This window comes from Microtus oregoni, unplaced genomic scaffold (assembly GCF_018167655.1).
Source record: "Microtus oregoni isolate MIOR12 unplaced genomic scaffold, Mior012 000037F_ref0000500, whole genome shotgun sequence".
Lineage (NCBI taxonomy): Eukaryota > Metazoa > Chordata > Mammalia > Rodentia > Cricetidae > Microtus > Microtus oregoni.
Window position 1 is genome coordinate 19,196,269 of NW_024543096.1, and position 27,981 is coordinate 19,224,249.

Below are 27,981 nucleotides of genomic sequence, written 5' to 3' on the forward strand. Positions count from 1 at the left end.
AGGGCTCTTAAAACAGCCAAGGAAGAGAATTGCGGTATTTTTTCAAGCAATGTTTAAACAACCATCACAAAACCACAATTGGTTAAAGGTCTGTGGATCTGTTACATAACAGTTTCCCCTAGGACTGAAACATTCCGTCCTGCAGGAAGCTGCTTAACAGGAAGGCAAACAACTCGATATAGTTTCAGGAAGTCCCTGAAACTGACCAGACTCACTAGGCCCCTGTCTGCCAAAATAAGCAAAAACAGCTGAGAGTGGCGTTGAGCCATAAAGAAAAGCTCTGAGACCAAACCAGCTGCCTGGAAGAGGTTTAGACCACTGAGTCACTTGGAAAGGACAGTCTTCGACCTATTGAGCTCCCTCTAGGCTGTGCTGTGTGTTCCAGATTCCCCAGGCTTGTGAGCTGTCATCTGTCCTGAGGGCTTTGGTACTGTAACTGTCTTTGAGTCATTTCTGCTCCCGCAAACAACCCCTCACCCATATTCCTCTAAGTAACGACAAAAACCTCATTTGCTCAGCAAGTTGAACTTTGGTGGTATATGTACTTTGGTCTGTCCCTATCTAGGGTGTGCTACATCTCCCAAGGAAAAGTTTTGTCAAATAATAGGATCATCCCTCCCCAAATCATTTTTTAGCATATCTTAGAGTACATATCCAGGCCAGGTAATGGTGGCATACACCTTTAATCCCAGAATTTGGGAGGCAGAGGCATCTTTAAGTTCAAGGCCAACCTGGTCTACAGAATAAGTCCCAGGGCTACTTGGAGAAGTACCTGTTCAGACTCCTTTACCTGGCAAGTAAAGGCAAGGGTAAGGGGGGAGGGGGAACTAAAATAGGCAGCTATTTCAAAAATATGAATTCTTTCACTGCATATTCCTTTGTAAAAAGTACAATGTATTAGATCATCAAAGTCCTAATTATAAACAAAGCAATTATTGAAAGCCTCCCATGGAAAAATCAATGCAAGTTAAGTGCTAAAGTGGAGAAAAAAAAACTGAGTAGATCTTTGTACTTAAGAAGTTGGCCATTTTGTGTAAAAGCCTGCGACCCTGGAGACAATCAGGAAGAAGAAAAGTATTGGTTCAAGGATCCCGGAAAGCTTCAAGAATGTAGAATGTGGAACTTGCAACACTGACAATCCTATGATGCCTCTGCACAGCTGAGCTGGGCCAGTAGAATTCCACACAATGAGGAAAAAGGCATGGGCAGAGAGAGGAATGAAATTCTCCGGATTTCTAACGAAGCTCCAGTTGGCTTCCCAGGTGTGAAAGGAATGTGGGCAGAAAGAGCCTGGGGGAGGTGAGGCCAGAAAGCAAAGTAAGGAATTCAAGAATCCATGTGTCCATGGTGCCTTGACAGGCACTAGGGTTGTTAGTGGACAGGAATGGAGCTCCCTGTGGACGGACCCCAGGTTTGCCAATATCCTTGTAGGTGTAATAAATATTACAAGAAAAACCAGACCTCCACCATAAGACCCCTTGTGCCCCGGGACAGAACAGCTAACAGCTGACTGAATGCGTAGCACGTTCTCTGCACACCTCAGCTGCAGGATCTACACCCCTTGAAGACGAGCTCCAGAGCAGGGCACAGTGACTCATACCTATTAGTTCCAGCACTCAAAAGCATGAGGCAGGAGAACCACAAGTTTGAAAACAGCCTGAGCTACTGTCTCAAAAGATGAGGAGCAGAAGGAGCAAGGAAAGAAGAAAAAGAAAAGCAAAAGGAAGAAGAGGAAGAGGTGAAAGGAAGGAGGAAGGGCAGCTCAAAAGTTTCCTCTCCCAGGATGCCTCAGGCCTTCCAAAGCAGCCTTTATTACTGGACTTCCCATAATGAGCATTGAGTCCCTTCGACAACCTCCCCAACCAATAATAAACTTCTAGCCACAAGGAAAGCTTGTCATTTATTTATTTATTATGAATACAATATTCTGTGTTTATGCCTGAAGGCCAGAAGAGGGCGCCAGACTTCTTTACAGATGGTTGTGAGCCACCATGTGGTTGCTGGGAATTGAACTCAGGACCATTGGAAGAGCAGGCAATGCTCTTAACCACTGAGCCATCTCTCCAGCCCCCAAGCTTGCCCTTTTTATACCTACTGTTTACCCCCCATTTCTGGCATGAAACAATTTCACAACATATTGAATAAACAAACATTTTTTCTAGTTTCCTAATAACTGATCAGGTTTTGGGTACCTATTATTGTACATCTTTATTGCTACTATTTACTACGTAAATGAAGGCATTAATCCTAATTCCACTAGTACATTCTGGTTACAAAGACAGATTTTTAACTGCAGCAAAGTTACAGAAAGAATTGTGCCATCCAATGTAATGTTGGAAACGAATAACTTAATCCTATAGAACACTGAAGTGGCATTCAGTCCACATCCAGCCCTCCACTCCTAAGTGCCATCACTTTGGTCCCGACACTGCTATTCCTCCACCGGTCACTTACCAACTCTCTGAGAACATTGACAGCTGCTACAACGCAGGTGATTCCCATGACTGCCACTACCACAGATGACAATTTTATAAGTCCCCAATCTAGCAGCTAGCCAGTGATCTGCAGTTTTTTCCAATGCCCAGTATCCCGTGGAAGGCCTAGAAGATGTCCAGCATCCATCCCCCTCAACCTTCTGAGTGCGTACATTTGGAGCAGAATAGAATAACTGTGGTTTTATTAAGTTCCCACCCAGCAGACACTGGGGCTTGTGGAAACCCCTCCACAAGACCATCAGGGTAAAGCTGCTTCAGGACAACTGTTAGCTGAGCAGCTCTTGGGAGGGACAAGGACAAAAAGAATGGGGAGTTTTGTGAAGAGGTGAGACTTCAGAGGAAGGAAAACAGATCAGAATATGCCTGCACACTTCTGAGGAGGCAAAGTCAAGACCACAGAAATAATACGGAAGTTGAATTCAACCTGACAAATCTTATTTCCAAATCTAAATTTATTTGGGGATTTAAAAAAAAATGGCTGAAAACCGTCAAGGGAACTTTACAATGGAATGTTAATCATTTCAACATAGCCTACCTGCATTACAAAAATACTCTTAAGAGGTCAGCAAGATAGCTCAGTAGGTAAAGGTACTTGTCCTGTGGGCCTGATGACCTGTTTCATCTCTGGGCCCCACATAAAGGTGAAAGAAAGGTGAGTATCAACTCCAGGAAGCTGTTCTCTGTCCTCACCGGGATGCTGTGGCATGCATATTCCTGCACACATCATGCACACATTGTAAAAATTTTTACATAAAGGTAATACATACTGTATGACACCTCAAGCAAAATATCTTTGACAGAATGAAAGGGGGTGGACGACTAAATAAGGCCAAGCAACAAATCCATAAACAAAAATAAACTCAACCTTAATTAGAAGAAGCTTCACAGATACAAATGTCTAAGGAAAATGTGTCCAGCACAAGGGAATATAAGGCTGAAGATTAAATCGCTCCGCAACAAGTAGGTACAGGCTATTTATAAACCTGAGGCCACTTTTCACCAATTTTCATTTAGAGTGCATCCTTGATTTAAAATGCTAGAAGATGTTTAAAGGTTATCTCAGAAGAAAATCAATGAGGAACAGTTAGTTTTGCCTCCTAATTTCTTTTTCAACTTCATGAATGTCCAAGTCTTCCTATTCAAGACAGTTCAAAGCACAGCCAAAGGATGCTCAATTGTACCACAAAGACATGTGCTCAACTATGTTCATAGCAGCATTGTTTGTCATAGCCAGAACCTGGAAACAACCTAAATGTCCTCAATCGAAGAATGGGTAAGGAAAATGTGGTACATTTACACAATGGAGTACTACACAGCAGAAAAAATGGCATCTTGAAATCTGAAATGGATGGATCTAGAAAACATCATATTGTGTGAGGTAACCCAGATTCAGAAAGACAAATATAACATGTACTCATTCATTAGTGGTTTTTAGACATAAAGCAAAGAAAAACCAGCCTACAACTCACAATCCCAGAGAACCTAGACAACAAAGAGGACCCCAAGAGAGACAGACATACACGGATCTAATCTACATGGGAAGTAGAAAAAGACAAGCTCTCCTGAGTAAATTGGGAGTGTGGAGATTATGTGGGAGGTACAAAGAGGAGGTGTTAAATGAAGGGGAGCAGAGAAAAATATATAGCTCAATTAAAAACAATAAAAAAATAAAATAAAAACGTGTCTTCCTTCAGAAATGGCCCTAACAACTTTTAATTAAACAGACTCATTTGGCACAGCGATGATGGCACCTTGGAACACAACACGAAACACATGAGTCACAACCTGACTTCCCCCCATCTCCCAGAGAACCTGTCAGGACGGCATACATAAATTACATAGCACTTCTAATTACAGATGTGAAAAGTGACTTGAAGAACACAGTGAGCAGCGTCTAGTCTGTGCACACAGATGGACATAAAGGCACCAAAAAAAAAAACTCCTTATATAAGAGAAGACGTCCTAGGCTCGGAGACGAAGTGTTCTGACGAGGAAGCATCCTAACGATCAAATCCACTTGTGTGGTTGCTTATTTTCTTTCCTACAGGGAAAGGTAATGAAAACTTTTTAATACAGACAAGGTGTACTTCTATTATCTCTTCATCTTACCGGGTAGAGCCTTTTCTAATGATTGCTACAGGCTAGAAAACTGTGCTTACAGAGAATCGCATTCCATGAATTAATGAGTTACAAAACAGCCTGATTTATACGTGGGAACCCATGATCGCAAGCCAAGTATCCACTACGGACTTACTAAGCAGAAACTGAGAGCTGGGGCAAGGGAGAGAGCTCAGCCCCTATCCATGTCCACAGGAGGTTTGCCTTGTAAACTCTGAAACCTTTAGAAACCACGAGAAGTCAGGCAATCCCAGGGTTGAAGAGATAGACAGGTTAATGCCTGGGTTCTGTGGCCAGCCAGCATATTTGGGGGCTTTCTGGCCACTGAGAGTGACCCTACCTCAAAACATCATGTATACATCATATGAATGATACAGTAGCTATTCCAAACCTTCAACCACTCAGCTGTAGACATTGATTACATGAACTTGTGCTCAAAGAGTTGCTACTGGTCTTTTGTTCTTCTCTTTACATACAGCTACTTCAGGTGTCTTATCACTCTAGGAAGACCAGTCCCAAGTTGAAGACAATAAAGATGACTTGCCAGAGTCTCCTCAGATGAAGAATGACTGTCACTGCGGCCTGTCAGACTGGCAGCGTGACCCATGCCTACTGAGCCAACCAGCCTGGCAGGGAAGGAACAAGCCAAAGTGAATCGTCTCTCGCTGCCATAGCAATGAACCTCATTCCTCCTGGGTTACAAAATATTCCCTCCAGGAATTTTCCCTTTGGCACCTCAGTGGCCCTTCCAGTGTGTGCTCCATGGTGAGGCCAGTTTTCTCCACACTTGCCTTTAGAAGCCCAGGCTAAGAAAGGCAGTTTTGATACTGGGTTATAGCCAAGAAAAAAAATCTGTGCTAACTTCTTAGAGTCCGTTAAAAAGCAAGCTTAGAAGAATTCTGACCAGGGAAGCAGAGAAGAATACACACATTCATACGGTCTCCACACCCGTACACTCCTCAAAAGACCCAGATACCTTACGAACCAGACATGATGCCATCCAATACAGAAAAGCAAAAAACTATTTGATGTTCATAGTAACTGGCATTTCAAAGATTTGGATTTTCATTACATAAACTCAAAGTATTATTGTTTACATGCCTCAGAGGTTGATTAAAGAGAGTGCGTGTGTGTGTGTGTGTGTGTGTGTGTGTGTGTTCAAGCATGTGTGAATGCCACAGAGCGAGGGGAAGTCAGAGGACAACTTTCAGGAATGGGTTCTCTCCTGCCACCTTGTGGGGTCCAGGGATGAATCTGAGGGTGTCAGGCCTAAACACAAGGAACTCTACCCCCAAGCCATCTGCCAGCCAAAGGTTTACATTATTAAGAAGACAGAATCAGGATATTCCATTTAGCCATAATGAATTTATTCTATAAATATAACATCTATGTATTACAGCAATATTATTAGTACAGTTCTTGCTAATACCAAACCCAGTATATGATAAAGTTCATCTTCAGTAAACACATGTTAATTAAAAAAAAAACCAGTGAACAGTGGATTAGAGAGATTTCTTATGCTTAAAATGAGCTATCATCTAAACAGGCTGAACCCTGTTTTCCTACGTCTAACTCTGTCCCTCCCAAATCCATTTCTAGCCACAGAACCAGCTTCTTCACCCTTCAAAGGAGGCTGAGAGGTGAAAAGCCGTAGGCTCCTACACCCCAGAGTTAACCACACCTCCTCAGGTGCTCACAAGTCTGCAGTACTGCCGGACTGAGCTGTACTTCTGCAATGCACACATCTGAGCGGGGCTGGTGGCACAAACCTGAAATCCCTGCACTCAGAGGGCAAGCTTAGGCCCACTTGAACTGCACAGTGGGAATCTCTTTCAAAAAACTCTAAACCAATCACACCACCACAGTCAAAGGACACCTCTGACTGAAGCAGGCAATGACATGCACTCAGACCTGAGAGTTCAACTCCCTCCAATAGCTAAGTGCCTCGATTTCCCCAGAGTGTCCCTTCTCTGGCATCTTACTCTCGATGACATCACAGATTCTTCTAAAGGCCGCAACAGTTTTCCGATTCTAGCTGTGGAATTAAACCTGTGGGTAGTTCCTTCAGAGCACCAGACCTGGAACGTGGCCTTCTCTCAATCTAAGGCTTACTACATCCCTTTCCCTTAATGATGTCATTGGGGAACAGTTTGAAGGCTCAAGAGGTGAAAGGTTAAAAATAACCCTAAACCACACAGGGGTACCCTTAGGACTTGCTACACAGACATTCCAAACAGAATTTTTAAATGATTGTTAAGTAACTGAACAATGTAAACTTGGAGAAAACATGAATAAAATACACGCAGTCAAAAAACCTAAATGCTCACAAAACAATCTAGTAGCATGCATTCTGTCTACAAAGTTATGTGAACTGCTTCGGAAAGAATGTGGACTTCCAGGTAGGTATAAACCCGTGTTTCAACAAATGAATTTGTAAAATGTTGCTTACAGTAGCTCCCATCAGGATCCTGCTTAACCATCATGGCTCTATCCCCAGGATACAGTCAGAGAATAAAACTGCTGCACCCGACTCTCTCTAGAGTATTTGACCACTGGAGCTTTCTTGCATGAAAGATGTAAATTTGCAAGATTATAATGCACCGGGGAAGTGCTAAAATGCCAGTTATTGGCATTATCACCTCCACAAGGCAAAAATATTTACTTTTTAAAGTCACTAGTTCTTTTAAATATTCTGTATTAAGCATGTTAACTTTACAATAAAATGATTTAAGAAAAATAAAATTTAGAAAATTCGGTGTTTTGTCCCATTTAAGGTTACCTCTGCTACACTCTGGCCTTGCCACGCAGGGGTTCTCCAAGGCAGAAGGTGCAACAATCCCAAGATGCAGATAGTTTCATGTAACATCCAGGCTTGGTTTCCAGACCTGCCCCTGCCTGGTCATGTGACTCTGGAGCTTCCACTTTAGAAAAGGTGCCAGATGTCAGCTGCATGTTACCACTGAGCACAGGAGAACATGGGAAGCTGCTAACATGACACCTGGAAAACAGGCATGACACCTGTGACCAGTATCAGGGAAGTCAACACCATTGTCTTTTTTGTTGTTGTGGATTTGGTTTTGTTTTTTTTTTGGGGGGGGGGGCAGAGGTTGGGACAGGTTCTCATTATACAAGCCCTAGTAGTTGGTCTGAAACTTGATATATAGAATTCACAGAGATCTACCTGCCTCTGCCTCCCAAGCAGAGATTAAAAGTGTGAGATTAAAAGTGTGTTGTCAGCTGCCTGGAGCACCAGAAACCATACATTGGGTGACCCAGAGACCTAGCATAGAACCAAACACTCCTGGAGGAAAAAATGTCAATATAACGATGCCTATTGATAGTCTGCTAGACTCACAGACTGGTGCCTAGCTAGCCCAGCTGTCAGCAGAGAGGCTTCATCCAGTAACTGATTAAAACAGATGCAGAGACCCACAGCCAAAAATTAGGCAGATTTCAGGGAATCCTCAGAAGAGAGGGAGAAAGGACACAAGAAAATCCACAGAATAAACAAACCAGGGCTCATAGGGGCTCAAAGAGACTGAATCAATAACTAGGGAGCCTGCACGACTGACCTAGACATTCTACATATATGTAACAGTGTGTAGCTTGGACTTTTGGGACACCTAATAGTGGGAACAGGGACTGTCTCTGATTCCTTTAACTGGCTTTTGGGACCTTACTCCTTATACTGGGTCACCTTGCCCAACCTTAGTACATGGGCAGTGTTAGTCTTATGACAATTTGATATGCCATGATTTGTTAATATCAATGGGAGACCTGCCATTTCCTGAACAGAAACAGAGAAGTGGATTAAGGGGTGAGACCAGAGAGGGGATGAGAGGAGGGACTGGGAGGAAAGGAGGGAAGGGAAACTTCAGCAGACATGTAAAATAATTTTTTAAATAATCAAAAAAAAAAAGTATTTGTGTCACCATGCCCAGTATCACTTAAGTTACCACAACCTCGCACCTTTTAAAAGTGGGATTCTGACTGCAAAAATACTCATTTGGGGGTCATCACTTACTTGAAAAATATCTTGTGAATATTCTTTTGACATCTGAAGCTGTCAAAAGTCTGTGCCACTTGGCAAATTATCTTGTGAAACACACCAACTAAAGTCAATTTACCAGGATCACCCGGTTCCTGTAATAATTCTAAAGGGCTAAGGAGTCTATGCCTAAGCATATTCTATGAAGACCCCTCTCCCCCCAAAAAAGAAAGAAAAAGGAAAAAAAGGTTTATAGACACTTGTCTCAAACAAATTAAAAATGTCTAGGACTATAGCTCAGTGGTAGGCTCTTCTGCCAAGCACGCAGAAGGTCCTAGGTTCAACTCCTAGTATACAGTCTTGTTAAAACAACCAAACAACAAACAAAAATGAGTCAAAAGAAAAAAATCCAAGTTAACATATAAATCCATGGTCCTAGTTACCGTCTGCTGTCAATCTGACCAGGATTTGCCTAGATCAGATCAGACCTGTGCATGGGTGACTGTCTCAAGTGATGTGGGAAGGTCCAGCCCACTGTGACAGCCAGCACTATCTGTAGCCTGGTGGTCCCAGGGCATAGAACAAACCTAGCAGAGTTCAGGCCTGGAAAGCCCGTCCACAACATTCTCTCATTCCCCAGTTCCTGCTGGGGTTCACTTCCTCAGTAACGAGCTGTGACCTGGAAGCATAAGCCAAATAAACCCCTTCCTTCTTAAGATGCTTTCAGTAAGAGAGAAACAGCAACAGAAAGGAAACAAGGGCACCCATTTAACCATATATGTCCCAAGAAAGACTCCGCAGCCCAGCAAAACCCAGGAATTCATGTATACTTGTCAAAGGATCTGTCATCCAGCACCTTTACCCCTCAGACGGGGTCGTTCCTAAATTGCCCAGACTTGCCCTTCAAGCTTGTATTCTCCTTCCGAAGCTACTCCGGAGCCTGCATGACAGAGGTGCACCACCACACCTGGCAAAATTAAGGTTTTCAATCCAGAGCCCAGAAAGAGTTATGGCTTTAATGTCTCAAGACAAGCATGGCGCATGCTCCCCTCAAACACTAACCGGCGTGTCGCAATCTCCTTAGGGGTCAAAGATTCAGGAGTTGCAAGGGCTTTTGTGATTATCAATAACTAAAGTTGGCTTCTAGACAGATGCACAACTTTACACATTTACAGCGCCCCATGCCTCGACTTCTTGTTTATGAGAGGCAGGAATGTGTTTATAGAAAGAATGTTCTCTTCAGTGTTTGACCTGGGGCCACAAGGGTGTCAAGCTCTTACTCTGCTCACATACAGATGCCAGTGAGGCAATCTCGTAGTCACTCCGATAGCACTTTCTTCCATGGAAATAGCAGATGGTTTCATCAAGATTAGTGTAGGTTCTGCCTGCAGCAGGCCAAAAGCAAGCACCATGAACCCAGCATGGAGTTTTCACAGTGTATTTAGGAGCTTCGCCAAACCCCATCCTCTCCTTCCTGGGAAAGCAAAATGAAAAGTGGGCATCCTTGCCCCTCCTTGGCTTCCCGTTAGTTCCAGTAATAATGGCAACATTACAACGGGCTGCTTTCTAATAATGTGGACAGCTATTTGAAATTTCTCAAACATATCACATGTCTGGTACACGGTATTATTTCCACAGTTAGATTCCGTGGTACTAGACTTTTCTACGATGGAGGAGGGTCACACAGTGCCGGAGTCAGCCAGCAACAATGCAGAGAGACCCAGTGCCAGCTCTTCTGCCCAAGCTCACCCTACGACAGCAGCCTGCCAAGTGCCAGATGACTTCTGGATGGACCAGTTTTGTCTGAAACCAAAACCAATGCTGTTAAATGCCAGGGAGCCAAGTGTGCTGGTTCCTTCCCCCAGGCAATTGTCAGCAGGCTGCAGCTCTGAATGAAGGGAATGTGACTCACTTTTAAATACACCAAGACTGCAGGATCACCTGTCCATAGGTTATCATTTCACAAAGGGCTTTTTGTTTTGTTTTGAATTAATTGTGTTCACTGAAAATCCCATCCATGTATAGAATGCATCCAGATTACTCTCGCCTCCCCCGCATACACCCTCATACCCATGCCTGTCAACACCTCCCTTTCCGCCCTACCTTTCCCTCAAAGGTCTTATTGTTTTGCTGTTGTTGATTGTCAAGATAAATTCTGGCTTAGGAGTTCATCTTATTTTAGGAGACTAGAAAATGCCGGTGCATTGCCAAAATATCCTTAGGAAAAAAAAAAAAAAGGAAGAAAAAACTACAGATGAATGTGTTTCTATGAACTATAGTTTGTAGTTTTACACCCATTTTGGTAAAAACCAAGCCACAAATCCAGCAACACTTAAATCTAGGGAGAAAAGAATCCTCAGAACTGTCAATGAGCAGGGTTGTGATATGGAGGTAATCATTTGGCCATCTGGGGAGATGGAAGTTGTTACGGGTTTGTTATTTGAGATTGAACCTCATTATGTAGTCCAGAGTGACCTGAACCTTCAGATCCTCCTGCTGGGGTCCTCAGAGTTCTGGATCATAAAGAGTGCTTCAGACATAGGCCTGCACCTCCACGCCTGACACAATTTAATTTCTTGCCTTCCTAACATCTCCCAATTTTTGCCCGTTCTTTCTAGGGTCGGAACAAATAGACCATTCACAATTCTATCTTATGTTTCAATCCATTGTTGCTTGTGTCAACAGGCATATTCCTCTGCTAATAGGCATCCTGCACCAAAATGCCAAGGTCACCGAGAGTTTGGATTTTCCAGCCTTGACACAAGAAAGAATGATTAGGTACTCCTGCCTTTTTCAATTTCAGACCTCCTAGCCTGACTTACAAATCAAATGCTCCTTTCCTGTCCTGACTCAAGCAGGAATATTAAACCTAAAGAACGGCACTGTCTATGCGTCCTGTTGATTTTGCCCCATAAATATAAAATGGAAGCAACAGCACTAGGAATTTTCACTTTTTAAAGAGTGAGTATCAGACTGAGTATGGACCACAGGGACCACAAAGCTGACACAGAATCTCAAGAATGATGGAAAATCTATGCCAGTGATTTGAGAGTACCGCACTTGACAGCATCTCAGCAACTGCCTGTCTGTCTGTGCTTACAGAAGTAAGTTAGTACTCTACCCACTCCAACAGACGGTGCAGCGGAGTTTCTCCTACTTTCCTAGAGAAGCGGCTCTTTTGCTTCCATCCCCAGCATCAACTTACGACTCAAGTCCCCACAAATTCAAATAATTCCCATCTAAAAGCTAATCGTTGCTGGTCTGAGTTTGTGCAGAAATGACATGAAAAATCTGTATTTACACAAAAGTCGCAACCAAGAACACGCCTCAGCCTTTCTTTTTCCTATCTCACAGGAGATGTAAGAGTATTATCGTGATCACTTAGTAGCAAAAGGATAAGGCCTGCCAACAGGAAGATAAAAAGGGGGGGGGACTTTATAAGGAATAGGAATGCATACTAAGGTCTACCAAGTTTAAAGCAAGGTACAAACCAGCATTACCGGGTAAAGAAAATATGCAAACACACTTTTGCTCATGACTCTAAAGACACACTTCTTCACGTGCAGGGCACACGGCTGTTGATTACCTGAGAAGAGGCTACGTGACCATGAAACAAGATCTTCATGCTATTTAATTGGCTGAAATTTTACATCTCATTCATCATAAAATATTATTTCTGTCAGAAGACAACTTTATTGGGACTGGAGAGAGGGCTGCATGGCTAAGAGCGCCCATAGTGCTAACAGAGGGCTCACGTTTGGTTCCCAGGAAGCCACATCAAGATGGCTCATAAATGACCTGTGACTCTAGTTTCAGGAGATCCCACGTTCTCTGAAGGCACCGGATTCATATGTAAACATAAACACATATACACACACACTTAAAGAATAAAAATAATTAAAAAAAATAACTTTGTTAGTGTGCTAGCACCAGAATCTACTACCCAGTATATTGCTTACTATTTAAATTATGTTTGTTGTGTGCACCTGAGAAAAAAGATTTTTTTTCTTTGGTTTTTTGAGACAGGGTTTCTCTATAAGCTTTGGAGCCTGTCCTGGAACTAGCTTTTATAGACGAGGCTGGTCTCAAACTCACGAAGATCCACCTGCCTCTGCCTCCCGAGTACTGGGATTAAAGGAATGTGCCACCGCCGTCAGGCGAAAAAATTTTAAATTATAGCCTCCTACAAGATCTGAGTAATGGGAGATAGTTGAAGGGGAGGGGAGAGGAAGGGAGGAGGGCAGAGAAAAATGCATAACTCAATAAATCAATATTTAAAATAAGGGAAAATATAAATGTAACAGTAAAAAAAAATATAGTCTTCTACGAGGATCCCAAGGAAACAGTAAAAACTAGCACTCGGCATGATCATGCATGAGGCCTGGGTACGGCTGGGGGGCGGGGGGGACAGGAAATGCTCATTTTGTTGTTCCAAGTGTGCTTTGATTTGTGATGACTTTTGCTTATACCTGTTCAGAGTTGTGTTACTGTTGCTTTTGAGACGCAAGCTGATCTTGATCTGATTTCATTGTAATCCTGCCACAACCTCCCATGTGCTGGGATTATAGGTAAAAGCCACTCTGTACCACAAGGGGTGTTGGTATTAATACCTATCACCTGGGAGGGGGGAATCTACATGGCCCTCCCGAAGGGGCTCAAAAGAGCTTTCTCACTGTTTTATGTCATTCCATGTCATTTCAATATACTACCTACCGGGAAAACAAGAACCAGATAGTGATACAACCCATACACACGGTGCAGTCACCTTTATCGGCATAATTGTCAATTTGACTACAGATTAGAGCACCCTGCTGCTGTATTGTTTTTCTTACGGTGACAAAATACTGACAGAAGCGATTTGTGAGGGAGAAGCTCACTGTGGCTCATAGCTTTTCCTATTTCTGGTAGGATGAAGAAGCCAGGGGGATTTCCGGGCAGCCAGACCCTGTACCGAGGTACCAGTTTTGGAAGGACCATGAAACAGAGCTAGAACCTGAAGTAGCACCAGGCTGCCGTCAGCCCTCAAAGATCAGCCCCTGTGACCCACACTTCAGCTAGCCTAGGCCCAAAACATCCTTCCAAAAGAGTGCTACCAGCTAGGAGTCAAGTTCCCCAAACATGAGCCTCTGGAAGACATGTCAGGTTTGAGCCAAACTGTGTCCCCCAAGTTACATAAGTTGCTCTTGAAGAGGTTGTATACAATCTTGTGCATAAAGCATTGCAAATAATCTAAGATCACTTGAGTGTTTCACAACAGGGCCATAGATCAACGCCCTCAGAATTGCTTGTTTAGCGACAAGGCCAGCCAGCATCAGCCCAAGCAAGTGTTTCTCCACCATCAGAAGCTATTGTCTTTGATTTATCAACTCTCTGAATATATGATCTTGGCTGCTGGTTCCTTTTTTTTCATCTACATCCCAAGTACAGGTTTGATCATCCTGACATTTGCATTTAGCAAAGGACACATTCTCACCTAACCTAAGTAGAATAAAAGACAGTTCTCTCCTTTAAAACCCCCTGAAATCGGTTTCTGAGGTAGAGTGTGAAAATGTTAGCCAATTACAAAGGGCTAAAGGAAAGAAAATAATACACACAACTGATACACAAATTTTAAAAAAATCAAATTGTTTATAAATAGAGTTGTTACCACAAATTTCAAAACATTCAAAATTTTGAAAATAAACATGATTTTATACCTTTAAAATCCTGAGATTTAAATGCATGCATCACCCAAAAGAGCTTTTCCTTGGCAGCATTACACTGTTTGACCTCCCTTCTGGACTTGCAAGCAACACTACCTTTGTCCTCCTTACGTGTCCCTGAGAGGATCTGCTGGAGCCTGCGAGGCTGTGCCTCATTCCCAGAAAATGCCCTGGAGCCACAATGGCGCAGCAGTTCTGTGCTGACTAAATCGGGACACGTTCCTCGCCCACCACCCGAATCTCACTGCACGATGAATAATGCTAGAATCAACAGAGGGCTGTGCCCTTTGCACCAACGCATAAGACATCCCAGATGCCTCTCACGACGGGAGTGATCGGCAAAGCGCAGGAACTTTCACAAATCGCTTCCTTGATAGGAAATCTCTCGAAGCACAGAGTAAAAATGGACAGATTGGAAGTTACAACATGCTCACCACTTGGTCCCTGTCTGAGAAACAAAAGGCCTCTGGTATCCTTTTTTCCCTTTGTAGGGGCCCAAACCATTACTATCAGTGATTTACTTCACCTTTGCGTCCAAACCAGCTCAAATATTGTGGGGTTCCAGAACTGTAGTCTCTAAGCCACTTAGCTGACAAAGTCATTATAAAGAACCAATGAATGACCTAATTCAATTTTCAAATACTCCACTGTTGACGATTGGCTCCCTTATCCCCTTTCTGTCTTTGTCTTTCTCTCTCTGATTTGGAGAGAAGCTCTTGCTCAGAACAACAGGTAGACCTCAAACTACACATATAGCTCAATTTGAGCTTACAGAAATCCTCCTGCCTCAACCTTCCCTACTGCTGAGATTACAGGCACGAGCTGCTACAGCTGGCCAATTTTAACTTCAAATGTGCTTAATGGGTAGAGAATGGATTTGTGTGATCAAAGGCTATGACTAATATTCATTTAATCCCAAAAGCTTTTAGCAGAACCATCAATTCAAGCTTGCAGCCTTCTTCATCTGTAAAAATGCAAATCCCAAAATGCTGCACCTCAAAAATGTACCTGAAATCATGAATTTGACTTCAAAATCCTAAGAACTTCTCTAAATAAATTCAAACCCATTTGTTTTAAGTGCTGGAAATGCGTTCTCAGACTTAACAACTCCCAGGGCTGCATCTTCTTAGCATTCTGTATGAATGAAGTCCTTATACAGTTCGACAAAACACATAACAGCATACTGGGAAGGTGAGAATCCCTTCTGAACAGCGCACATTCCAAAGCAGACTGCATCTCAACCAGAAAATATGCTAAAGGACAGTGAACTAGAGGTGGAAATACATAGAGAAAATTTGTCCCGAATAGGATGTTAAGTGGAAAGTGAGTATATTTCCTTTCAGATCACCTGAGTTAAATATTTTTCTGTGAAATGATAGCACAACTCACACTTTCCTAGATGGAAAAACAGTTCATAGGGAAGACACTATCACAGAAAAAGCGAATCTACAAAAGAGAGAAAATAAAAAAGCGTGGGGGCTGCAGGACGGCTCAGGGAGGAAGTGCCTGCCACACAAACATGAAGGGCTAAGCTCAGATCTCCAGTACCATATAAGCTGGGCATGATGTGGTACAATAGACATCTGTAACCCTAGTGCTGGAGCAGAGACAGGGAGATCCCCAGAGCTCTGTGGTCAGCACTCTGACCAATTGGTGAGATCTGAGCTCAGGGAGGAAGACTTTGCCAAAAAAAAAAAACCAAAAAGATGGAGAGCAATACACCTATGTACACTCATGGTCAATCTCTGGTTTTTCCGCATAAGCATGCACATGTGCATACACACAAGCATGCATTCATGCACTGTATATAAGCATTTATGCAGAGATAAAGTCTGGTAGCATATGACCCTAAAAAAAAAATCAACATTTTAAACGCACCTCTTTTCCCCTATAGACATTCCTTTCTGCTACTTTCAGCCCCACTCTCTTGAAGCACAGAAAAAAAAAAATCAAGAGTATCTAACTGCTCTCTGAAGACAGAGAATGACACATCTTAGGATGGAGGATGTATGGGGGGGTGACACATAGGAAGGAACAAGAGCTAGGACAAAGGCACTGGACAAAGCCAGGCTTTGCTCAGAAAGTTTGCAGCCATCCACCAGAGTCACAGAGAGCAGAGAGAGTGGCTGAAGGACAGAAAACAGAGATGTCATCCTCTTAGACAGCAAGTGGCAATGGGGCACAAAATAACAAGGCAAGGACACCAGGCTGCTTTTCAGACATTCCACTCTGCTATCACTCCCTTCCCTTTTCACAAGTAAGAAAGTGAACTCAACGGTTCCCATAATTACCCTGACTACTGTTGATTTGATTGGTCTGGGAAGCGGGGCATATCCAGTGAGCCCAGAATGGAAGGGTCCCGGTCATTTTCCCATTAGCAGCTCAATTTCCTGTTTTTCTAGACTTTTTGAACTGACACACAATCCCAACAGCTGTTAAAACGCTGGCTCTGACCACCACTGCTCCCCCTGGGCTCATCTAGTCCTTCCAGACTTCTGTTTCTGCAGAAATAATAGCATGTGTTCGTGTGCACGCAGACAGTAGACAGATGGAAATCCTCCTGGACTGGCCATAAATTCCTCACCTAGGGTTGAGGATCTTAACTGCTTCCTTAGAAATAGATCTTGTCATACAGACAGAAGCTATGGCATTAGGCCATAAACGGAAATGGTGTGGCGTTAGCAGATACACCCAAAGGCGGTCAATTACTTGGTGTTTGTGAGGGTTCATCTCAATTGTCAGCTTGATAAACTGTAGAGTCACCTGGAAGAGGAGCCTCTGGGCATGCCTGAAGGATAATCTTGATTAACTGAGGTGTACCAGGACCATGATGCCATTCCACAGACTAACATTCTGCACAGAGTCAAAAGGAGAAAGGGAGCTGGGCAAGCTAACGTCACTCTCTCTTCTCCAGCTGTAAATGACAGCTCCTTTTGTCTTGACTTTCCCAGTGTAGATGGGCTGTACCGGTGAGCCCTAAGCCACAATGAACCCTTTCTCCCCTAAATTGCTTTCATCAGAGTATTTCATCACGGCAAAAGCGAAAAGAAACTTAAGACAGCATCAAGCTTTCAAACCAACCACACTGGGAACACGGTTTTCCACCATGGTGCCAGCACACTATAAGATAAACTTAGCAGTGTTGGCACTTAAAAGTCGATCTACACACAAGATCAGAGTCACTATGCACACCCCTATCATGAACCCAAGCTATTAGAACTCAAGTTCATGTTCAATAATATCTTAAAATCTTTCCCAAACATCAAATTTTCTCGAATAGGGAATTCTTTTAAATATTCTTTTAAAATAATGACTCTATTAAATTAATAATGTCCAAATGACATGTTTTCTACAAATCTGGAGAAATTATAATAATTATAAATAAATAAATATAAAATAACATGTCATTTTATCCCATACTTTGAAAACAATACAGGATTACAGTCCGATTTAAAGCAATAGAGGGTAGTAAATACAGGAAATTCAAATGAGGGACTCAAGTCATAACCAGGACCTTCATTCTCACAACCTGGAGGCTGCACACTTGAAAGGCTTCATGGGACTCCACAATTTCTATACAATAAACCAAGTTGAGAAACTGACTCAAATTTGTAGTTCTGTAGCTTTTCCCCCATCACACTCCTATGAGTTTGCTTCCTGAGGAAGCATACTATTATGTAAAGACATGGAAATAGTCAAAATATCACCTACTACATGACAGTCAAGAGCGAGACACAATTTACTGTCTGGAAGCCATGGCGACTTCGGTTCTGGACAAGAGGTATTCACTACCTAAAGTCCACTCAATGCTACAAATCGATCTAGCTGCTTTTCCGTTCTTTCCTGTCTCAGACCTGAGACCACCACCCCCTTTTATGAACTCCCGAAGATACTTCAAAATTCACTTCCAGGTTCCAGATGTTTGGAAATTCATCCCTAAATCTTTAAATTGATGGGCAGCATTGTGAATTCAGTCTGTGAAAAACCAGCAACCCCAGCTCAGGCCTCACATTTCCTAAGGACCAGCCAATCACTGAAGAGCCTTTTCCCAAGCAGGCATTCTTCAGATAGGGAGCTTGTAGGCAAAACTGGAGCCCCTTGGCCCTCTATAAATAGTCCTGGGAAACTTCATTCTCCCATACTTTTAGTTTGTTTTTATTACAACAGATGGGGAAAAAATTTAGCAAAGCAGTGTCATGAAAATAAAAAAAAAAGGTCTCATAGCTATCATACTAAAGTTGGAACACTGAAAGGCCCAAGGCTAAGGAATATCTTGAACAACATTAAAAATATTGCTGGAAATTATAACGACAGTTTGATTTAACTCTTAAAATAAGTACAGAGTCAAAATGCTAGACAGGGGCTGGTGAGAGGGGTCAGCTGAAAAGGTGATTGCCACCAAGGTCAGCTTTGTGAGTTCAATTCCTGGAACACACACAGTGGGAGGGGCGAACCTCTAACTCCACGCACACACGTACATCCACGCACATAAACACACACACAGAGAAATGTAAAATAAATTAGAAAACAACAGATACCATGTTCATTTCTTCCTGGGCATTTACATCTGAAAACCGTACCATTATCTGCCATTATTTGTGAAGCTTTCCCTAGCACAGGCGTCTAAAAGTCCAGCCAATATAAGATAATGAATATTAATCCAATATTCTCTAAATGTTAAAATTCAAATCTATTTGCCAAGGGCCAAGTCTAGCCTTCATTTGAAAAGAAAAACCAATTTACTATTCTGCAAAACCTCTGATATATATTTTCTTTTATGAATGTATAAATCATTTAGAGCCAACTGACATTTGTATTCAGTGTTTAAAAGTAAATACTTTTTTCAATTAAAAAAATCAATACTTCATGTTTTCACTTCATAGGTGAGGCTGGGGGGGGGGTCAGCCAAGTTTTGCAAGGAGCATCTGAAGGTGCACGTTTTCAGCTCTGCAGGCTACAAGATCATAATCTGGTCTGCTCAATCGCATTGTGAACACAGTATGCAAAAGCATGGGTGCCAGCCAGTTAAGCTTCTCTAAAACACTGGTAGAGAACAAGAAATTAATTCCAAAGAATACCTAGGATCAAAAATGAATTTTTTTTTTCAAAAACACTTAAAGTACTTGAACAGGTGAAGTCTCCCAAGAAGATAGAGAAGAGGCCGAAAGAAGATACCTAACTGAAAGCTGCATGACGTCACGAACCAGTATAAATTATGAATCAAACACAGAATGAGACGCACTGTCATAACACTAGGTTGGCTACTACTGGCATAAGGCAGGACCAGAAAATTATAATTGGCGAGAAAGTGAAGAAATTAGAAGCTTTATCTACTGTTAATAGGAATGTAAAATGATAACTATTGTAGAAAACACTATAAAAATTCCTCAAAAAATTAAAAAGAGGTAGGCACGGCAACACATGCTTGAAAATCCAGTAAACGGAGGCAGATGACAGCTCTAGCTGCATAGCAAGTTTCAAAAAGCCAGAGCTATGGAGTAAGACCCTGTCTCCAACAATTAAAAGGCATTTAAAGACTGCAGCCATGGTAGCAACACACCTATGTTGGGAAGCTGAAGCAAATCTTGAGTTCCAGGCTGATCTGGACTACATAGTGAGGCCCTATCTTGAAGGAAGGAGGAGGGGAGGGAGGGAGAGAGGGAGGGAGGGAGGGAGGGAGGGAGGGAGAGCAGGCTAGCCTGTATGAGACTCCAATTCCACTTCTCACCACCTAGCTAAAAGCTGAGAGCTGGGTCTCTAAGTGCTAATTGTACGCTCACATTTATAACATCACTACTCACAGTAACTAAAATATGGAAGAAACCAAGCATCCACAGATGGATGACTGGATTTTTACATACAAACATATTACTGACCAACACAAAGGGATTAAGTGGTCATACATGATACAACATGCAAACACTGAAGCCATTCGAAACAAACAGGTCACAAAAGATCATTATATCCCACTTATAAGAGACGGTCAGTAGGGTCAAATGACAGGCAAAAAGCAGAATGTTGCTCGGAGCCTCGAAAGGGGGAAGCAGACCACTCTTGCTGAATGAAAATTAACAAAATATGGAGATGGGCGTGATAACTACACAGCGATATGGTTAATACAATACAACTGAACGAACACATCCAGACATCTAAGACATAAATGTGATGCAGTGGTTATTGTTTACTGTAATCTTAAAAATGAAAATAGAGCCCTGTCTTGATCTATATATAGGTCACCGTTTGTCAGACCACAGTCTGCAAACCCACGCGGTAGGTATGGTATCTTAAGTTCTAAGAACAAACAGAACGTTAAGTTGCCACCAAAGTACTGATGGTATCATGATGGTATCGTGGGTTTTTTTTTTTTTCCCTACACGGTACAGATAATTTCTTCAGCAAAGTAGTTACAGTCAGGAGCCAATTTCCCAGTGTCTCCCATCCAAATTGTTTCATATAAAAATAAGAACTAAACTAAACTGAGGATTTGACAAATTAAATGATAAGAGGTCTCAATAAGATGCTGGGTGGTGGTAGCACATGCCTTTAATTACCAGCACTTATGAGGCAGAGACAAGTGGATCTCTGAGTTGGAGGCCAGCCTGATCTACAAAGTGAGTTCCAGGACAGCCAGAACTACACAGAGAAACCCTGTCTTGGAGGGGACAAGGGTATGGTGGGGTATACCGAGGCTTGGTTAGCACTGCTATGTAAATACATGCTACAAAATTGTTACTATTTCCTGCTTACCTCATTCAGAGGAAATTAAGATTTTTGAGGGAGAAACTGAGTATTGTTTTACTAAACAATTTAATGCTTCTCATTTGGTAAGCTCTCTTACTTTTGAAATTTTGCTGTAAATAAACTTCACAGCCACATGACAGACATAAACACCTTGTCAAGCAACAAAAGATTGCCATTTACTAGGAGTAGAAGCTTTACCGTGAGTTTGGAAACATAATTTACCAAAAATAGTTCACTGTGGGCTTCAACACACAGCCCAAGTATTTAACCTCCTTTCCAATGGTACATACTTTTATAATCATTGGAATGTGTAGTATTTTTAAAATATATAAAATGTAGACATTGTTTTGAAAAGAACTATGAGAATGAACTTTGAGACCACGTGAAGTAAAAACCACTTTGAGCCAGGTGGTAGTGCACGCCTTTAATCCCAGTACTTGAGAGACCAAAACAGGCTGATCACTGTGAGTTCAAGGCCAGCCTGGTCAACAAGAGGTAATTCCAGGACAAGCTCCAAAGCTACAGAGAAACCCTATCTCAAAAAACAAACAAAAACCTTAGAGTCATTAATCATAACACCAGAACTAATAAATGACACAGTTGTAAACACAATGTATAATGCTGTTGAAAGACACAGCTTTGGAAGCAGATCTTGCTTCCAATATTCCCGTGTCTATTGGTGTTCTGTGATCATAGATGTTAACTCAGCAAGTATAAGATGAAGTTAATACACTTTCTCAAAAAGGACAGGCAGGCAGTGACGGTGCACGCCTTTAATCCCGGCACTAGGGAGCCAGCGGCAGATGGATCTAGCTAGCTCCATAACAGCCAAAGCTTACACAGAGAAACCCTGTCTCAAGAAACCAAAAAGGGAGAAAAAAAAGCAACCATTTAAAAAGTAAAAAAAAATACTATGCATAATGCGAATAGAATATTTAAAAACTAAAAACCAAGCTTAGTTCTTTAACAGCAGTGCTCCCCTCCCAACATCAGCTGGTGATGTCAAGCAATCACTCAAAGCCAACAACCATGCCCTTGGCCTAGACCAGGCCAATCAAACCAGAACAGGCAGGTGTGTGAGGAAGAGCGGGCATTGGTTTTGAAGTTACCTGGGTGGTTCTTCCGTTGAAACTTTAGGCTAAATATTCAACAGTTAAACTTTAGAACCAAGAACACACCCAAACAGAGGCAGAAGAAAACAGTTAAGTTTTTTCTTCATTGTCCCCAGCCCTCCAATTAACGCCACTGCCACGAAAGGCAGGAAAGTCAAAAGTGAGTCTGTGAACCCCTGTCTATTCCAGATTTGCCTCAGAATCTCAACAGTAAGATCCTTCAAAGCAAGGTCAACTAAGACTCTGACATTTACGTTTTGAAAAGTCAAAAATGAAAAAAATAAATAAATAAATAAAAGCTTATCTGGGCAAGTAAAGAATGCCAGCCTAAGCACATGATACCAAAGATAAAGTCTCAAGCTGAGGTCAGCAATCACGCTGCCTTTTCTTGGTGATTAATGCCAGGGTCCTGAGTACTGAGACACAAAGCTTGGATGCCTTTCCTCCAAGGGAATAAGCAGGCTCTTCTCTGTAAGGATCATGTTCCAAGGCTCCCGTGGATGTCCGAAACTGGAGCTGGTTCTAAACCCTTAAATTTATAAACCAGGAATGGTGAGGTGCTAGTAACAAGGATGAGAACATGGAGCATTACCATAACAAAGGTTGAGGGAGGTGAATGTCTCTTTCAAATCACCTTGTACTTTCAATTCAAGAGAATCCTTACCTTATTTGTGACATATCTAAATTTTCAGATTCATAAGTCCTGGAATATTGGGACCATTATTAAGTGAAATGAGTATTTCTTCCTGGTTTATTATTATTATTAACCATGTCTCACCCTGTAGGCTGGCTGGAACTCATGACAATCATCCTGCCCCAACTTCCCCAGTCCTGGAATAACAAGCAATAAGACACCCAGAAAATAATGGTTTCTTGACCCTAAAACACTATTGTGCTTTATCAGCTTATGTGCTATCCAAGATGGCTACCAAGTGATCAATGGTAGCCAGCAGAGACAGAGCATGTGTCAATAAACTCACCTGCTGGGTTGGTTAAGACAGAGTAACTCCAGATGGCACAATATGTCATCACGCTACTCAGAAAGAAATGTGACTTAACATTTACGAACCATTTCTTTCTGGAATGCTCTATGTAATATTTTGCACCCATTACTGAGCACAAGAAACTTTAACTACTAACACTGGCTATCCCCAGCTGAAAGGAAAATCACGTTTGGTTACTACCCTCACCTCTAAAACCTTTCAGCTCTCCAACCAGTGTCTCAATAGTGCTTAGCTCTTCAAAGACACACCAAGCAACCCAGCAATTCCAATCAAGGAAACTAGTAAGTGACAATAATATTCATGTCACAGTACAAATTAAACCGGCTCACTTTCATCTCTGTGAAAACCTATAGAATAGACACAGAGAGATGAGAGATGCCAGATAACAAACATACATATAGGATACATAGTATGTGATACCTATGAATATTCAGAAGGAAAATTACTTAGATGAATTCACAATGCTATAATTTGAGCAGAGATTTGAGAACTGAACAGCTTCTACAATCAGAGCAAGGTCTGAAAGCATTCACTATGGAGATGACAGCACACTGCTTATAGAAAACAACTCAGCTGAGTTAATCAGCAGGGAGCTGGTTAAAGCATAACTAGTTGTTGTTTACAGCTTAAACCATTAACTAACCGCAAGGCTCAAATACTCTGACTACATTCTGTATTGGGTTGATCTGTTGAACTAGTGCCAGAACTAAGTTCAAATCAATTGCTTTTTGCAATTTTGCTTCAAAGTGTGTGTGTGTGTGTGTGTGTGTGTGTGTGTGTTTAAACCATGTAAGTAACATGCAAACTTTAAGCTAGTATCATAGCACACACAAAGCCAGAATTTCCAAGAGGTTGATGCGGGAAGATCCCGAGTTCGATGTCAGCCTCCACTTAGCAGGGCTCATCTCAAGACAAACAAACCCGTGGGAAAAATAAACAAACATTTAATCTCAAAGTAAAATCAAAGCTGCTGAAATTCAGAGGCTCTGAAGTCTAAACTCTACAGCATTTTTCAAAGTCAAAAAGGCAAGCCTACACGAAAAGCAGCCAATGAGTAGGAGCGGATACTTACACAGAATAAAAAGAGAACTAAGAAACTGATGAGGGACTACAGAGGTGAGCCAGAAGCCAGGGTAAAATGCACTGGGTGTGGTCACTAGAGCAAAGACCCCTTGAGGACCAGCAGGTGGTCACAAGGCAATCACAACTTCTAAGCAGGTGGCTCCCATCTCTCCCAGATGTTTCACCATGCTATGCTGTGAGTTAAATCTATGAAAACTCTGAGGAAAAAAAAAAAAACTTAAACTACCGTAACTTTTATTGAGACATGCAATGTCACAATTATTGTTTCAAAGAAGCAGTAGTAGCCAAAGGGCTAGGTTTTGTTTTCCTAAAATAATGCTACTCCCTGAGTTTGCTAATATGTAACAAAAACAATGCAAGCTGGAAGAGGGAGACCAGCCAACTTTACTGTAAATACTGTACTGCAGGTCCATCTTAAGTTACAATCAAATGATGCCTATGACTGGGTACTTCTGGAAGAAAAGAGTTGTGTTTGGCTACAGCGAGAGAGGCTAAAGCCAGAGTGCAGGCAGCCCTATCTGTCCATCAGGGGACGGCTTGCTGGCTGCACCAGACAGTGCAGGTACCACAGCGGAGACCATGAGAACCAAAGCAAAAGGAAGCAGAGAAAGCCAGGCTCACTTTACAACAGTACTCTCTACCCGCAGCCAACCCCTTCCATTGATATTCCCTAGTCACCTATTAACGGTACCACCTCAATTCTGTTTTATTGGGGGGGGGGTCAAGTTTCCAAACAAGGCACCTCTATCAGAAAACCATATCTAAACTATAGCTCTCGGCTAGTGATTCAACACCGATGGTTTGTTAAAACATAGGGTTTTGTTTTTTCTTTTAAGATCTTACCATGGTCAGGAGACTATTCAAATCAGTGAGCACAATGAACAGTCACCTCAAACTTCAGGTTTTCCTAATTGGCTCAGGAACTTGAACAGAGGGTTTCCTCTGGTCCCCTTTGTGAAATAGTAGCTGCGTTGATTTGTCTTTCAAATAACCTGTTAGAACAGCATGCACCTTGGGAAATTACAGACAACAGAGAACCTCTTTTAAGTAGGCCTCACCAGCTATTAGGCTATTGAGTCATAATATAATTAGTTATACAGTAAGAAACCGACCTTCAAAACCAACAATTATATTAAAACTGCACCCTGCCACCTCCTAAATACTCTTATTTTTCCACAATTTAAACCTTTTTAAAGGTATATATATATATATATATATATATATATGAAAAATCCAAAGTTAAGACGGAATAACCAACAAATATAACAAGCACTTAGAATTATATGCCAATATACAAGTAGAAGAAGGCAGGCTGCTAGGAACTCATTTTTAAAAGGATGCTGTCAGGTATTATTGTAGTGCATGTATTGGTGCACTTTTTCAGATGTCTTAAGCTTGGAAGGTTAAGGCAAAGGTTCTTTAAGATATTTTCTTCAGTGAGGTATGCTGGTGTATGCCTGTAATCTCAGTACTTGGGAGATAGAGACAGGAATTCAAACTCTAGATAAAGTTCCAGACCAGCATGGGCTAAAGAGTATCTGACTCAAAGATAAATAAATATCTAAGTTTTAGAAACAGCAAAACATTTCACTGAGAAATTCTATGCATACTCCTAAAGAACCCATGAAGTTTAGCCTCCAAGCTCTCAAGTGTACCTTGAATATTCCCTATTCTAGGCTTGTCACTAGAAAACTCCTTGTGTACTTCTTCATCACGGAGCTATCTGAACTCACCCATTTTACTTCAAAGCACATTATGATTCCGAGCATGCGTAAGTGCATTTTGTTAATTTTGTATTTTTTAGAGAAGTAATCTATTACCAAAAGCACCAGCGCAACTCTCCGTTACTTTGTGAGAGTTGGCGTCTTGTGAAAGGCAGTTAACTTACTATTAACTTACACAAATCTCCAGCTGTTTCCAGGTCTTGTTCTAGGCTAGTCCTAGCAACACATTGAAAGGGTATATGGAAGAATACACACTAGGATCTAAACAGTGAAAAAAACAAGGCCAAAAAAAAAAAAGAAAGTGGAGATCTACAGCAAAGGGGACAGTATCATGGAGCAGATCAAAATTTAGAGGAGAAAAAATCGAATTCAGACACTGCACGTTTCCTCTACGTAAGAATTACACTAAATATCTGTTAGATTAGTCATGTGGCCTTGAGAGTCTTCCACGTTTCCTCTAGAAATGCTCGCTCGGTCTCTGATGAATAAACATGCTGTGACTTGCTCCTAAGGAAACGCCTGTCATGTTCCAGGGAAAAATGACTTCTTCACTCTTAAACCAGGAAGAAAAAAAAAAATGAACGACTCTCATTCATTGCTTACAAAGTCAACGGTTCCTTAATGTTCCTATTTCTGGAATGTTCGTACTCTGTTTATGGCACTTCTACGTTCTGATTAACATAGAAAAATGAAAACTGGGGTGCCTTATGGGAAAAAAAGGTGCATGTCGGGACGTCTTCAGCTAAGACGGTCAACTAGCTTGACCGTTTACCATGACAAAGGTTACTCTCAAGTTCTCCTCGGCCCTTGCAGGACTACCTGTTCTCACTACTGTTTACCCAAACGTTTAACAGTGTGATTTCTAGCATATTTGGCAGGCAGGCATGCTTCATTTAATATTAACTCACCATGTGACATCCCCTTCCCCTCCAATCGCTCCTCAGGCACGTGACGATAAAAAAAAAGTATAGCTTTTTGCCAAGGCGACTTTGCGCTTGGTTTTGGCATCACCAATTGGCCAGAGGCACACACACACACCCCCAGTCAGAGGCAAGCACCCCGCCTGCTCCCGGAACTGTCAAGCCGGGCTGACAGCTGGCACACCTTGCAGCGCCCTCCGTGGGCTTTCAGAAAACCCCTTCCTTGCAGTCACCTTGACAGTATTGATCCTCCTGGGCCTGAGCCCTTGGCCAGTGGAACTTTTCCTTCCTTTCCTGGAGCGCACTTACAGGTGTCGCTCCCCGGCTCCAGAGCCTCAACAAGGAACCCTTTGTTACCACTTTTGCTCCGGGACTCCTTACCCAACGCCTGGCATTCGCCTGGCCTTTTGCCACCCCGGTCGCAAAAGCCTGCCCAAACCACTGAACCCCCACCCCGGGGACACCGGGGAGGACGCAGTCTCCCGCCGCGTGTGGCTCGGCCCGGGAGCCAGGCGACCCTGCGGGGAGAGCGCTGCGGGTTGGTGAAACGCGCCGAGGCCTCGGCGGCCTGGAGGGTGACTCCCCTGCTTACCCGACGGAGCCCGCGGGTTGCGGGGCGGGGGTGCGGGGCGCGCTGCGGGGTCCGGGATCCAGAGCGCTACGGTCCATCGCGCTACTACTCGCTGCGCGGGCTCGGGCTTGGAGGCGGCGCGTCACTGCTGGGGTGGGAGAGGCCGGCGGGTCAGGGCGGGAGTGAGCCGGCCCAGAGCCCGCCTCGAACCACGGCTGCCGGGGGCGGACCCGCCTCCCCGGGGCGCTTCCACCTGCGGGCCGGTCCCCGCCCGGGGGCGCCCGCAGCGAGGAAGGCCACAGGTCCCCGCCCCGGCTGCAACCCGCAGCCAGTTGGCGGCGGAGGGGCGGCGCGCTGCGGCCCCAATTGCGAAGTAGGAGGAGCGGGCTGGGCGCGGGACGGTCGCCACGCCCGCAGTGCTTGGCCTCTGGCGGCCCGACGCGCACGAACTAAACCCCTGTGCAAACTTTCCCGGCCGAGCTGCGGAGCGCAGCGCCCCCGCTTTCCTAAGCAGCTCCCCGCT

At 42.9% G+C, this 27,981-nt stretch overlaps 1 protein-coding gene across 5 annotated transcripts in view; it reads right to left on the minus strand.

Annotated features, from left to right (window-relative positions):
* Positions 1-27,707, minus strand: part of Cobll1 (cordon-bleu WH2 repeat protein like 1) — a 141,617-nt gene extending 113,910 nt beyond the window's left edge. For 3 of the 5 annotated variants that reach the window (XM_041631525.1, XM_041631521.1, XM_041631523.1), the window contains exon 1: positions 27,480-27,606. In XM_041631525.1, coding sequence (XP_041487459.1) covers positions 27,480-27,556 — 77 coding nt within the window. In that variant the 5' untranslated portion in view covers positions 27,557-27,606. Of the gene's footprint in view, positions 1-25,086; positions 25,230-27,479 lie in introns of those variants that run through there. The other 2 variants (XM_041631522.1, XM_041631526.1) reach the window with 2 other exon arrangements.
* Between the last annotated feature and the right edge of the window lie 274 nt (positions 27,708-27,981).